Genomic DNA, 16,071 nt, shown 5'->3' with positions numbered 1-16,071 from the left:
TTTAAAAATAAATTTCTCATTTCCCCTCTCCATTTCCCATTTCCCTAAGCCCGTTTATTTTGAGATTTATTTTTTATTTTTATTTTAAAATTTTTAATTTTTATATTTCAAATTTTAAAATTTAATTTTAATTATTAGTATTGTTAAATTTGTTGATATGATATTTCATGGGAAAGGGTTCTACTCTAAAATAAAAATAATTTTTTTTAACTCTTTATAATTTATAAAATTTTAAAATAGTAATGGTAAAATTACACTTTGCCCCTCAAATGATAAAAAAGTTAATTTAATCTTTTAAAAACGGGCTAGGCCCGGGCCTAGGAAGCGGGCTAAAATTTTTTTCTAGGCCCAGCCCGGCCCATGATCACCTCTACATCAAACCTTCATTGAAGAAATACTTAAACATTTTTAAAGCAATATTAATACGATATTGTTTTATTTGACTTACAAGATTTTATTTTTGTAAATATTTTTCATATCATTTAATTCTATAAAATTCTCTAAGGTAAATTATACAAATAGTCACTTAATTATGTTTGTACTTTTATTTGAATTCGTTCATGTTTAGTTCACTGGTTAAATTGCTAATAAAAAGTTTTTGTCTAACTGATATAATAACATATTTAGTCTTCAATACTTATATATTCTGTGAAAATAGAACATCAATAATGGCTATGAATCGCAAAGGAAGAGAGAAAAATAGAACACACAGAATTTTATGTGAAAACCATTTAGGGAAAAACCACGGGCAGAGGAAAAGAAAATTTGTTATGTTAAATTCGAATGATACAAGAGAAAAACGATTACGTCTATTTATAGGTTTAAAGCCTTATTCTAATCAAAGTCAAATAGAAGTAATGCAGTAAGGTTAAAACACCTTATTCTAATCAACATCAAATAGCGGAAGTAGACTTCTATATGGATTTCACTTGTGCAGCCTGTACCGTACCTCATAGATCCTCTAACTTGTCACTTGTATTTATTTTAACAAGAATTTGGATCCCACAACTTTTAACATATTTTATTAATTTAATACTCAAACTTTCTGATTAAAGCTTTCAACTTTTAAAGCAAAGGTAATACCCATCTATAAATTTATAAACCTCCCCTCAACAAAAAATTCTCTCAACTAACGAGTTGTTTTTCGAGTCAATTATTGATGCTATTGAGTTATCTTGAAATTTTATTTTATTTTTATTCTTTCATTACTTTTCTCCTAAATATAATACTTAGTAACCCATCGATTGATAATTTTTGGCTAAAAAAATAGAAAAACCTTAAAAGAAACACTTTAAATTTACTCTTATTGTTAATAGTATGATATTCCCTTCAAGATATATAGAAATAGTCCTTGATTTTCACAATCACTGGCACCAATGACTTTTACTTCGAATTCATTGATTTTTACATCCTCTGTCGTCATGCCATCAAACTATGAATTTGTTGTGGAGCTATCGACATGGCATTCCACCTGTTGGGTCTCCAAGACCTCATCATCTTCTAATATCCCCATTCATGCTCGCCTTTAAACACAACCTCAAACACAACGAACTCATTCTGGGTAACAACCTAAATATATCAATTCTATCTATTTTCACGTCATGCTATAATTTTTGACCCAACTTAAACATAGTGGTTGTTGATGTTTAAAAAAAGGAATGGCTAAATTTGCTTAAGTCTTCTTCATGCTTTTTTTCCTTAATTTTTTATAAAATTATTATTTTAATAAATAAATATCGTGTTAGAAAATGAGAAAATAGATATTCATTTATATAAAGATATTTTTATAATTTTGTTTGTATTTTATCGAAAAATAAACTTTTAAATAATTTTTAAAAATGTTTTAATTTTAAAATTTGAGAGCTACATTTGTTGAATTAAGACCAAATTAATATAATCTATAAGCATTAAAGGTTAAATTTGTTATTATACTAATAAAAAAAGACCGCGCCAACATCCATTAGTGATTTAATGGAAAAAGTGACCAAAATATTAAACTCAATAGCGGTAATAACTAAAAAAAAAAATTTAAACCTAGGAGATCAAAGCAGAGACACATCAAAAGTTAAGTGACTATTTATATAATTTACACTAAATGAAAAAATATAATAGGTTTTGTCGTGGATTTTTTTTTTATGTGTGTGTGTGTGTGTTCAACATGGTGAATCTCTTGAAGTCATCAGCTTGAAGAAGCTAGGCCCAGCCATGGGGGTCGTTTGGAGGTGCGGCTGCCCAGGGCTTAAGGTTGAAAGGAATCTAAAATATTGTTTTCTAGTTTTTAAGGGTCCCAAATTTTTTTTAACTTTTAAAGGTAAAAAAAATTACCAACTTTTAAGGAGCCCTAAAAATATTTTTTTAAACTTTTAAGGGCTGAAAATTTTTTTTACCAACTTTTAAGGGATTTAAATTTTTTTTCCAACTTTTAAGTAACCTAAAAACTCATTTTATTGTTTTACCTAGAGCCTCAAAAATGTTAAGAACGGAAACGAAATATTTTTTTTTGGGTATTATAACACTAGGGAATCCAATTTAAAGTCTTTGCAATTTTTTGTTATTTGATAAGCAACGTTTAATATATACTACTACATGGCACATGCTTTGTTAAGGATGATGTTTAAGTACTAAATTCCTTTTATTTATAAAAAAAATCATGACAAATATTTTCTATTTAAATAATGAAAATTTAATTTGCTATTAAAGTTTTTAATATTAATAAAAGGGTTAAATGAACCAAACATATCTAAATTATCGAAGTTATATCAATCGGTCATTCCATTATTAAAACCATTGATTTAATCGTTAAATCAAATGTCGATATTATGTGACATGATTTAAAATAAAAATTCAAAGAAAAGTAAAATATTTCTGCTCAAATTTTAAAACTAAAAATAAAGTAAAACTGAAAAAAGAGTGTAAACAATAAAGCTTTTGTAAAAGTTTGAAAATCTCAAAACCAAAATTTTACAACATCCTCTTTTTACAATCTTTATTTTAAAAAATCATTTTAAACTATGCCATATAAGATTTAACATCTCATTTAACAGTTAAATTAAATATTTTAGTAATGGAATAACCTTATTGATATTACATTGATAGTTTGAAAATATAATTAGAATATTTTAAAGTTTGGGATCAGAAGCCAGGGAGGTTGGCAGAGGCCTCGGTCCCTTCTTAAATGAAAAACTTTCCATTTAAGCTCTTTTATAATTTATAAAATTTTAAATTAATAATGATAAAATTACACTTGCCCTCTCCCAAAATGATAAAATTTTGATTTAATTATTTAAAAATTATAAAGATATAGACTATTAAAATGATGAAATTGTATTTTACTATCATAAAAATATACAATTTAATTCCACCAAAAAAAATTCTGATTTCACTCTTATTTGGGATCAATTTAAAATCAAAACTATAATTTAAAGATTATAGTACAATTAACTCTAATAAATAATGAAAATATTTTTATAATAACAATGTATTTTACTAATAATATCTTATATATGTGATTTTAATAAATAAATAAAAGGTAAATGATGTAGTCAAAACCACAATCAAATATAAGCAGAGAATAATGCTAATCACAACAGAAAAGCCCGCTTCTCACTAATCATATTTTAGTTTTTTATTTGGATTAAAAAAAGTTTCTTATTTAAATAATCATAACACTAATTATTAACCAATTATTTAATTATTTATCAAAATACAAAATCCCACTTGCCCACGGTAAAAGAAATATGATTTTTTTCATAAAATTTAAGAAATTAGGTTTTTTTTTTTAAATATCAGTATAGAAAGAGAGAATAAAAACGCATCCTGCAGGGTGTGCTTTTAACCACGTTAGTTGAAAACGCGTTTTATAAGACGTATTTTAATTAAAAATTAAAAATTTAGTTTCTTTAGTTAGATGGTTAAATGTTAGTAATTTTGTCTTTAAGTCTCAAGTTCAATTCTTTTTATACTTACATTTTATTTTTTATTTCATTTTATTTCAAGCTTTTTAATTAATATTTTAAGATAGTAACTCTTTTATAAATAAAAAAGTTATTAATTAAAAAATGAATTAAAAATAAAAATTTGAAAACAATATATTTATTAATTATAAACGTTAATTAAAAAAATTTGAAAAACATGAAACAAAAAATACAAACGTGAGTAAAAGAGGAATCAAACTTGGAACTTAAGGACAAAAGTACTAATATTTAACTATCTAACTAAATAAGCTAAGTTGTCAATTTTCAGCTGACATGGCTGAAAGCGCGCTCTATAAAATATGTTTTCACTTTCTCTTTTCAAAAATATAAATTTAAAAGAAAATGGCATAATTTCTTAAATTTTATATAATAAAAAAAGGCATTTCTTTAATTTACTCACTTTTCCGGTCTTGGTCACCACCTTCATGAATAAGCTGTTTCAATTTTTCCTATAGCCCACCATTTTTTTTAATTACTAATCAATTTTCAGTTCTCACTATTAATAATTTTTAAATTTTATATAGGAAAACAGTAAATCACTATTAACATTTGTTTCTAGGCGCACAAGTTTGGGTATTATATTTTACTTAATAGAATAGATTTACGTGAAAAAGAACTGATACTATTTGATAAAATGATGAAAAGTTAAAAATACTGAATTTATATTATAAAATATATTTAATATATTTTTAAAAATAATTATGGAATATGATTAAATTGTTTGATAAATATAATTTTAAAATTTTAAAGATAAAGTATGTAAAATATAAGGTTAAAAGAAATAAAATAAAGCAAAAACAAAAAACAAAAACGAAATGATAATTAGTTCATCATCTATTTATTATTTTCTACATTTTTATTGAAAAATTTATCATTTGCTTTTTATATAGCTTAGAAAATTAAATCACTAAAATATTTAATTTTTATTTTTAATTTTAAATATATAATTATATATCTAGAAAGATAAATACAACTAATAAAGTGTATGGTAATAAAAAATTATATTAACATGTAAAGTGGGTTTAATAGGTAAATTACACCCAATAGATATATAGATTGTAGAGTTACTTCTAATATCAGTGAAATTTAATTATGGATAATATAAATTTTAAAATTAACGAGAAATTCAAAATTCAAAATAAAAATCTTTTGTTATCAAATTAATTCATATATAAAATAAATAATTAACTTCTTCATTATTTATTTATTTATTTTTAAATAATCTCATTATAAGTACTGATAATATCTACTCTTTTTGACACAATCCTTAAAACTACTTATATCCCCTCCACAACCCATAAATAATAGGATAATGTGTTTTAACACACTCGAAGCTACGTTTTCCTACATTGACAATAATACTCATGCCAATCGAATTAAGATTCCATCGGCTATGCTCTTCATTATCGTCATACCAATGCATTAACTAAAATAAAATGCAATGATATAATAAAAAAAATTAATTTGTATGTATAAAATTTTCAGGTGATTTTAGTGTCTCCCCCCATTGTGACACTAAAATTTACAGGGCCAAATGGCAAATACATTAATTTAGTGCAAGTGGTCCTGAAAAATCTAGACCATTGATTTACTATAATAATTGACGATCCAACGGTAACTAATTAAGGAAATTATGTTGTTAAAAGACAAAAAAAAATCCAAGTTTGAGGCAACATGTGTGTTGGAAAATCTAAATTTAGCACATTGGAATTTTCAGAAAAACAAAAAAAAAGCAGGAGGTTTGATATTTGTTAATGATTATGTAAATTTAAATAGTCAAAACTGTTAGAATGAAAGTCGAAAATCAAGCAAATTATATTGCCTTAATTCTCTGTATATCATTTATGAAATCTATCTGTAAAGATTTAACATTCTTTTTTAAGTTTTACTAAAAATCATTTAAAGGGACTTTTCCTTTATATAAACTTATCAAGTTGTGTTAGTTAGAAATGAAGTTGAAAGACGAGTTTTCACCAGGAAAAGTTTAAGCATGTTTGGTTTTCAGCTACCACTAAGCAGCTTCACAAATTAAACACTCCAACCCTCAATTTTATAGTTTTGGTTGGTAAGTTTAATCATTTCTTCATCCCTTTCAAAAATTCCAGATTATTTAAAACCCCGAGAAAGTTCTGGGTTTTGAGTTCTGAAAACCCTGGACTCTGGAAAATGTGTTTTTGAGGCTTACAATTAACTTCAACTTCTTGGTGTTTATGTAAAATATATTCTCTTTATGGAAGAATATATTTTGTGTTTAATGATTTTATTTCTTTCCCATGTTTGTTTGTTTGCAAATTAAAATATATTTCAGTGTGAATTCTTTTGATTTTTTTTATTTCCATATTTACTGAAGATTTGAATTTCTTGTTCTTATAATGTTACTCAGATTTCATTTCTTTTAATATATTTCCTCTACAATTTACAGAGATTTTTTTAAAGAAAAAGACTGAACTGCAGAGTAATTTTGCAAAGCTTTTTTTTAAAAGACTATTTGTGTGTTTTCTTTTCTGCCATTTAACTGGATCTGCAATTTTTTTTTTTGAAGACATAGATTCTCTGCCTTTAACCTAACAGTTTAGTTAGATACCATAGCTGAAATTTGTATCTACTTTTTTTAATCATTTTTACTTTTTTATAATTTATATGTGTTTTTTAATTTTCGCAGTGATTAAACAGATGGAATTTTCCGACTACACACAGATCTTATTCAATAGAATCAAGAAAATTGATCCTGAAAATGTTTCAAAGATCATAGGGTATCTACTGTTGCAAGACTATGGTGATCAAGAGATTGTTCAATTAGCTACTTGTCCTGATATAGTTATGCAGGAAGTTATTTATAAATCAAAGCTTGAACTGCAACAACTACCATTTAAATCCGCTTCACCCCCCATATCGCCTTCGATGAACTCGGTCCCTACTCTTGAATTGCCTTCACAATTCTCTTCCTTTTCACCACCTGTTTCCCCATCTGTTTCCTCTAAGCTTTTTTTGTCTCCTAGAAGTGTTCAGGTTACATCCCCTTACTGGGACCAACAGCTTGTAGCTAAACATAGCCCGGATTTTACGACATCTGGTTACTTGGATTCCGTGTCTGATTTGCAGGCTCATACTCAGTTATTGAGTTTGGAAGATCCAATAGAGTTTGTTGAAAATGGAGGATTTTCGATGGCTAATCATGACGTTAAAGTAGGACGCCGGTATCAAAATCTGCCTAGCTTTCCTGTTAAGACTTGTCATTATTTCAACAAAGGGTACTGTAAGCATGGAAGTAACTGTAGGTACTTTCATGGTCAAGTTTCGGATAACTTCCCTCAAATGTTTGTCCATAATTCGATGGATGCTGTTAGTGAAGATCATGTTATGTCACTCGAGAAGTTGGAGGTTGAGTTAGTCGAGCTTCTGAAAACAAAGAGAGGGGATCCGGTTTCCATTGCATCGCTGCCTTTGTTGTATTACGAGAAGTATGGCAAAGTTCTGCAGGCAGATGGTTATCTCACTGAGAGCCAGAGACATGGCAAAGCAGGTTACAGTTTGACAAAGCTTCTTGCGAGGTTGAAAAACACGATCCGAGTAATAGACAGGTAATTATGATCTACATTTGCTGTGGAATAAGTTAGTTTTGAGGATTTATTTGAATCGTTCTTTTGTGATTGTGTCGCAGGCCTCACGGACAGCATTCCGTCATTTTGGCTGAAGATGCTCCCAAGTACATGGAAAACCGAAACGATAGAAATGATCCAGGTCCGATTGTAAGTGGATCGAGACAGATATATCTTACATTCCCTGCTGAGAGCACTTTTAGTGAAGATGATGTCTCTAACTATTTCAGGTAACATGATAACCAAGTCCTTTGCAGGCTTATTTTGCTATCATATGTGGTTTTCCAAAGTTTTCTTACTTTTCCTGGTTTCTAATTGCAGCAACTATGGACAAGTTGAAGATGTACGGATTCCCTGCCAACAGAAACGGATGTTCGGGTTTGTAACCTTTGTCAGTGCGGATACTGTGAAGATGATCTTGGCAAAAGGAAATCCACATTATGTCTGTGGGGCACGTGTTCTTGTGAAGCCTTACAGGGAAAAATCAAAGCTGGTTGACAGGTAAATATAATTGTTCCTCTTCTTCATTTCTATATACAAAGTTCACACAATATATCTAATGGTAAGATTCAATTTTCATGCAGGAAGTACCCGGAAAGAATTGAGTCTCCAATGTTTTATTCTCCACATTATATTGACATGGAATCCGAGCTTCAGTCGAGTAAGTTTACAAACTTATCGCACGCATTGTAAATCATTCGTGTCAGTTGAACATGATGATTCATTCTAAGTGATAGGCATATTAATGTCCTTTCATATTTCAACAATGATTTAGTTTCATCGTTGAGTGCCAGCTTCTGCTTAAAATAACTTGTGCTCATCTGATATATGATTTCTCAGTTCCAAGAGGATATGCAACATCTAGGTTGTTCAAGAAGCAGTTTATGGAAGATCCGGAGCAAATCTTTCAACCTCCGAGGAGGCGCCTTTCGGATATGCATTTGGCACAAAAGCCGCTGGCCAATCAGTCCTTCTTTGCCCACTCCATGAATGAGTTGAAAGTCGTAGACGGTATCGAACTTTTCATACTCAACAATTTGACCTCCTCACTAATTCTATCCCATAAAATGCTTTCTTTTCCATTGAGCAGATCAACTCAATTTCCCGTCAGCCGAATTCAATTATCTCTTGGAAGCTCTCAACACCAGCACTGCATCAGATGAAAAAATCAAGCATGTAGAAGCTGACAACAACGACCAGGAGAGGTATTCTCGAACCCCAAAACTACACGAATTCTTCATCTTATCCATCGTTGGTTATAACAATTGTTTCCAACGTTGGTTCATCTGCAGTGACGGACTCAATCTGCCAGATAGTCCCTTCACTTCCGCCATAGCTAGTGGCATTTCCGCTGTCATCTAGGCCCCTTCTCCCCCAAGCAACACACATAATAGAGAGAGATAGTTAGTACCAGTTCCAATGGTGACAATCTGCTAATTTATACATAAACAAGCCCTTTTACATTCCCCCCCTTAACATTTGCTTTGCAAAGTCATCTGCAAGTACATATCATCCGGAACAAAAGCCCAAAGGAAGGATCTCCCCCTCTGTGAAGCAGCCGAAAATAAAGATGAATATGATACATACAAGTATATATAAAGAAGGATCTACAGTTTTTTATGTTAAAAATCACAGGGACAAGGCAAGAGAGGTATGGATCTTTAGAAGAGGATGTAATATAGGTCCTTTTTCTTTTTTTAGGTGAATCAACAAAAAAAGAAATAGAGGAGTGTGCAGAGAGTTTCAATTATGTTTGGAATCACTGTAACACCAGCAATAGATTTCAAATAACTTCAACAGACAAAGGTAGCAACTTGTCAGCACTTTACACTCCCTACTTCCATTCTTTTTTACTGTTTTTGGTATATTAATGCAGAGTCCAAATTTAAGCATCGAAAAAGATGGATTACATTATATCATTCTTAAGGTTTCATCTTTGGAAGTTGACACTACAACCACGCGGTGGGTCCATAATATTTTCGACTCTAAATTGGACCTACCTGTATCTTATATGATAATCTCAGGTGGAGGGAGTAGAATATAACTCCGCCATTCACGCAAAAGTGGAAACCAAAGCTGGAAAGTTATGTTACTTTTGGTGGTTTAATTGTTTGAAAATATTAGGAATATGTGAAGCAATCATTTGAATATAGAGTCACATTATTTATACCGCTCCTAACATGATCTATACCTCAAAAATCTCTCCCAAATTAATCATTTTTACTTTTTCCTTCAATTAACAGTTACTTAATTGATGTCCCCCATTAACCAAACCTCAACTTAGTTAGAAAATTATCAAATATCATTTCTTTTAAGGCTGTTTTTTTTCTTTTATCTATTTTATAAATTAATATAATGGGATTTAAGCCAAGAGCACCAAGTATAGAAATCTTTTAAGCCTTACCATTACAATCAATGCATTATTTGGTTTTTATATTAATTCTTAATAAATATATTTGTCACGGGCAAGACCACGTCCCTCGTTACGAGCTTGTACACATGCTTCTAAAGCTACTCGATTAGCTACGGCACCCGATATATTTCCCCAAGGGTGTCCTCGAATTGTAGTACGGAACTATCCCCAAAGATCTTGGTCAAAGCAAGCATATGCCAAACATGAGTACCCCCGAAACTACGTGCATAACACCTTTCATAGAAACCCAATCTTGAGTGAAATAAATACCACAACTTTGATCCTTTTTTAAAAAAATCATCACATAGAAAATCAACAAAGCCTAAAGTTATGTCCCTTTCTCTTTCGAGTACACACAGTGAAAATGAATTACTATTTATAGTAGATAAAAACGAAATTTAATAAAACATTTGTTGAAACATTTTTAAAATATATAAAGTATTTCTGAAAACGTGCAAGTAATTAAAAGTTATATTTTTGGTTATTAATCAAGAATTATGACTATTAATAATAATGAATTATGTCTATTTAAGAGATGTTACTTGAAAAGACGGAGAATTCTTAGAAATGGGAGTGACATCTCATTTGGATCATATACCAAAAGATTTTGAAAAAATTCTTTCTATTCTTCCTCTATCTTCTACTATTCTTAGATTATTTTATAAAGAAATATATTTTTCTTGTTATACTTCTCGATTGCTTAGTGGACTATTTTCGTCGATGTAAAATACAAATAATCATTGAATTTCATTATATTATTGAGATTCATTTGTTTAAAACTTATTTTTGCACAAAATATAAATGAGACTAATAGAACCTTAAAATAATAACTTAATACATGTCTTAGAGCCTTAATTATCCTATTAATTAACTTTTCTATTCAAATAATTATTCGTATTTTGAAATTTTACTCACCTTCAATTCAAAAATTTCACACCAACAACATTAAAGGTAACTACATTTAAAAGAAGGAAATCAAAACAAAGTTTTCACTAAAATGCTATTTAAAAGTAATTTCAACTTTCCTAGATGTTACGTGTATATATATATTATCAAAATAATCCAAGTTGAATTAATAGGAAATAATTATGCAGCTGATAGTAATATTTCATAATTATAGTTGATATATGATTTATGCAAAAAGGGTTGACAACTCAAGTTTCAACATGTTTCACGTGATCATAATAGACTAGTAAATTGTATGGCTAAGGCTACCAATAATAAGCTTAACAGATTTTTCGATGTTTGAAGTTATACCTACTCATGCTTGATCCGTCTTTGAAAATGATTTACACCAAGTGTCGGATACTATAAGCCTTTTAACAGCCACATTATAACGGGTTCTCTTCAACTTAATTCCTTTATTTACAAAAAAATAAAAATAAAAATCCAACAGTACATATGAGGGGTTGAGGTAGAAATAACACATACAAGTTTGGCGCAATAGGTCATCAAGAGATGTATGAATTTGCCTCCAAAACACATTCAAGGGATCTGTTCTGTTCCACCATGTATATATATATAAGAATGAAGTAAGGAAATAGAATGCCTTAATCACTCAATCTCAATTAATAATTTATTTATTTATTTAATCATTCAACTTTTGTTTACTATATCGTTAGTTATTATGGAAGTCTAACCCTGTAAATTTCTGATTCTTGGTTTTAAAATGCCATTTCTAAGTACCTTCATCCAGATACCCTAGTGTTTTTCATCTTTACATCAGGTTGCACTCCTTTCCATTGGGCCCCTATTACAAGGTGGGAAGATGGAGGACTTGACGGTCACGGATAATACTGGCCTTAACTTCTCAATGCTTGTAGGTTCCATGACATTTTTACTTGGTTAATTAAGAAATATGATGAATAGTTTGGATATTTATATGTTTGTGTTTTCAATCGTGCACTGTTCAAGCGATGACTGATGAATACATTTCTGGCTTCTAATAAAAGACATTAGGTAAATGTCCAAAATTTGTAATTTTTTCTTCACAACATCTTCAAATGGTTGATGCCTTATGCAGTTGCATTAAGGTTTATGAAGCTGAAGTAACCTTTTACCTTTCCTTGTATCATGGCTGTGGCATTTTAGAATTAAAATTAAAATGGGCTAAATTTGTTGATTTTTTTTAAAAATTTAGAATTAATTTAGTAGAATGTGTACATATTAGATGGCGAAATTTATTCTTAAATCAATAAAAAAACCCACGTTAGATTTTTGTTACAAAATTAACAACTAATAGAAACTGATTAAAATATTTAATTTCAAAGAGATAACAACAAGCAAATAAGGTATGTTAAGTTGATTGCCATATATATTCCATGTATCTATCTACTTTTCTAGAAAATAACATATTTAACCATATTTTCCTTTAATATTTTTTCTTCATTTTTACTCTAATTTAATTTAATTTTATACCTTATTATTTGAGTAACTATTTGATATATCGTTAGTGAAATTTTTAATCTTCACAAATGGGTTGAAACTGTAACAAGTGTTACATTTATTTATATAAATAATTTTAATAACACGATGTGATAATCAACATGATAGTCTACAAGTGAGTAAACAAATATATATACACATGTATATATTGTATCACTCTTTTATTTATCCAATTAATTAATCAAATTGTGCATAATAATTTATAAATAATTTTTAGTTCCTTAAATTTAAAACTAAATTGTTAAAGAATTAATTGGATAAAATTAAATTTCTATATATACATATAAGTCCCCAATGTCATTATATTCGATATTTTCTCTTACCTATGTTAATATAATTATTAATTTATAGAAATGATGAAAAGATTTGATAACATTCTCTAGATAAAAAAATACTATATTAAATATTTTATTAATTTTAATTTTATTGAATTATATCTATTTTATTTTTGTTAAATACATTACTTTTTATTTTATTAATAGGATAAATCTCAAAAACTATATATGAATTTTTGTTCAATGTGTAATGTTATATATGAAATTTGATTTTGTACAGTTTTATATATAACGTTTGATTTGATTCAATGTCACAAATAACCAGATACCAGGATCAATATAACACAATTTTACATTTACATATTGCACACACAAAATAGTATACTTATTCAATATAAAAATGTATTTATTTCTTTAAATGCATTCAATTGAATCAAAATCAAAATTTTATGTATACTTTTGAACCACGATCAAAGTTTCATGTGCATAATTACACAAAATAAAAGTTCATGTATCAAATAACACATCGACTAAAAGTTTATGTATAATTTTGATATTTATCTTTTATTAATAATATAATAATGAAATAGTTCGAAACACTTAAATTTAATAGTATTTTTAGGGATAAATACCAAAATTATACATTAATTTTGATATTATTTGCAATGTTATACATCAATTTCAATTTGGTGCATTTGTATACATCAAACTTTAATTTTGGTTCAAATTTCACATTTTACTAACCCTATTATCTTTGTGGTGCAGTTTTTGTTAAGTCTTATGTAAATTGCTTATATGACATTTTATCATATTAAAAATAATAATAAATTTAAATTATTTCTACCTAGATTAAAGAAATAGGGAAATAAGAAACCCATTTCCCAAACGTGTTTATTTTTTTAATCTAGGTGGAAACAATTTTAATTTAATTGTTTGTTTTAATTTAATAAAATGCCATAATTATTAAGTTTAATTTATATATATATATATATATATATTAATTAACAAGTATTTATAAATAATTTACACATGATTTGATGAAAAATTGTGCCACGTATATAATGAGGTTAGGTGAAATGTGAAAATTAAATCGTAATTAAAATTTAATGTATACAAATGCACTAAATTAAAATTATCTGTATGACAAGACACATTATATCAAAATTCATGTATAATTTTAATATTTATCTCTATTTTTAATATTAAAAATTTAAAATTGATCTGAAACAAAGAATAAAGAACCATAAAATAGGGAGCAAAAAAAGTATTTTATTGATTAATGAGAATGTTTATAATGTTTCTTCAAAGTTTATATTTATAGATATAAGAAGTAGAAGTGACATAAAACTCTACTTCTAATGAATATTAGAATCCTAATGTACATCAAACTTATCTTGATCTTGATAGACATCCACTCAATGATAAGATATTCATAACCCCTCTTGGATGACATTTGGTAGACGATGTGCCTCATTAAAATTTTAGTAAACTTATCTATAAAATACATAATATACTGCCTTATTAAAAATCTTATCAGGAAAACTCAATAGGACAAAACATCGATTAAGAGAAAAAAAATACAACACGTATTTACTCCCCCTCAAGACAACATCACATGATATCTCAAGTTCTACGTATTTAATCTTGAATATTAGATTTTCAAATGATTACTTGAACATATTTGTCAAACATTTATATATCATCATTCTTTTGAAAATAATGAATGATGAAAATTTATGGGAAAATATAACTCTTTAGGAGTCTTTGATCATGATCTTTAAGTTGGAAAAATCCAATTTAGAAAATAATTTTCAATCACAATGAAAATTTAAAAGTTTTGAAAATCGAGTCGGTTTGTGATATTTATAATAATATTTTTTTTCCGAAAAAATATGTGTTGTAATAGCCCAATTTTGACCCTAATTGGACATAGTGGTTTTGAGACCACGAATTCGAGTCAGAAAAATATTTTAATATTATTTTTAGTGTCTATTATATGTTAAGTTATAGGTGTGAAAATTTCGTGTGGAAATTTAATCGTTTGAAGGTTTAATTCGATGAAAAGAGTTTAATCGCTTAAAATAAAATTTAGAGGTTAAATCTTAAAAGCACCTATTTGTTGTTGTCTTTTTAAGTGGGAGGCCTAAAGATGTAATTAGACCAAGATTTAGTTAGTGGGTGGTATATGACAACATTGTCCTTAATATATATGTTATAAATATTTATTATAATAAGGTTAATTTAGTAAATTATTAAATTATATCTTATAATTAAAATAAGTAAAGAAAACATAAACCATTTCATCTCTTTGGCCGAATAATGAACTTAGAGAATTCATCCATGGCTTTCTAGGGTTCAGCATTTCTATTGTTTATTAAGGTTAGTTCTTTGTTCGGTTTTTGATAATTTTTACATTTTTGAGATCGTTGCTTCGAATACTATCCGACCCATGTTTGAATTTTTAATTTTGATGAATATTTTGAGTTGTGCCATTGATGAAAATTTGTGTTATGTGATGTTTGATGATGAATAATGAATATATTTTAGATTAATATGTTTTGTATTGGAAATTTTGGTGAAATTGAGTAATTAGAGTTAAATTGTGAAATTAAATTTTTGAGGGACTAAAATGTGAAATAAATGAAATGTGAGGACTTGTATGAACAATAGGTACATTTTACCCTTGTGGGGTGTGAACAAATTTTGTGTATTTTGTGTTTTATCCAATAGGGATTAAATTGTAAAAAGTGTAAATGTTAGGGGCAAAATGGTAATTTACCCATTTATGTGTTTTTGGATTAAATTGAATGTAATTATATTTAAACTAGCTTATTTTGAATATATTTAGATCAAGAATCGAAGAAATCAGAGTTGGATCGGGGAAAACTAAAGTTGTCGATTAATCGTCTGGCTTCAACTTTTCACCGTCCGAGGTAAGTCTATTAGCTATTTAATGTCATAAAATCAGTATATAGGTATGTATATGTGCTGTATTTTGATGAATTATAATTTAAAATATGTTGCTTGAAATAATTAAAAGTATGAGTGAATTATATGCATTATTGTTACATGTTCGAATCATAGGTATATACTTATATAGTCATTTGAATCTAGTTAAAGTATGAAGGTATATAAGGATATACAATTATAAATGTTATCAAATTTAGTTGGAGTATAAAAGTTTTATATTTTTATACGTACAAGTTTTAATTTATACATGTATATACAAGTATAAAGTATTGGTTTAATAAAAGGTATATATATATATGTGTGTACTTAAAATTGAAATAAACATAAGTTTATATTGGTATAAAACTTTGTATTGGATCTATAATATGCAAATATACATGTATATGTCCTTGTAT

At 27.8% G+C, this 16,071-nt stretch overlaps 1 protein-coding gene across 1 annotated transcript; it reads left to right on the top strand.

Moving 5' to 3' along the window:
- The first annotated feature begins 5,778 nt into the window (after nucleotides 1-5,778).
- LOC105781466 (zinc finger CCCH domain-containing protein 18) lies at nucleotides 5,779-9,410 on the top strand. The gene is made up of 8 exons (XM_012606012.2): nucleotides 5,779-6,039; nucleotides 6,637-7,555; nucleotides 7,636-7,803; nucleotides 7,895-8,074; nucleotides 8,158-8,234; nucleotides 8,414-8,584; nucleotides 8,664-8,778; nucleotides 8,866-9,410. The coding sequence occupies exons 2-8, from the start codon at nucleotides 6,648-6,650 to the stop codon at nucleotides 8,933-8,935; spliced, it is 1,689 nt and encodes a 562-aa protein (XP_012461466.1). The 5' UTR covers nucleotides 5,779-6,039; nucleotides 6,637-6,647; the 3' UTR covers nucleotides 8,936-9,410.
- Nucleotides 9,411-16,071: the final 6,661 nt, after the last annotated feature.

Source organism: Gossypium raimondii, chromosome 1, assembly GCF_025698545.1.
Source record: "Gossypium raimondii isolate GPD5lz chromosome 1, ASM2569854v1, whole genome shotgun sequence".
Lineage (NCBI taxonomy): Eukaryota > Viridiplantae > Streptophyta > Magnoliopsida > Malvales > Malvaceae > Gossypium > Gossypium raimondii.
Note: the sequence above shows the minus strand (reverse complement) of the source record. Positions and strands in the feature narration are given on the sequence as shown.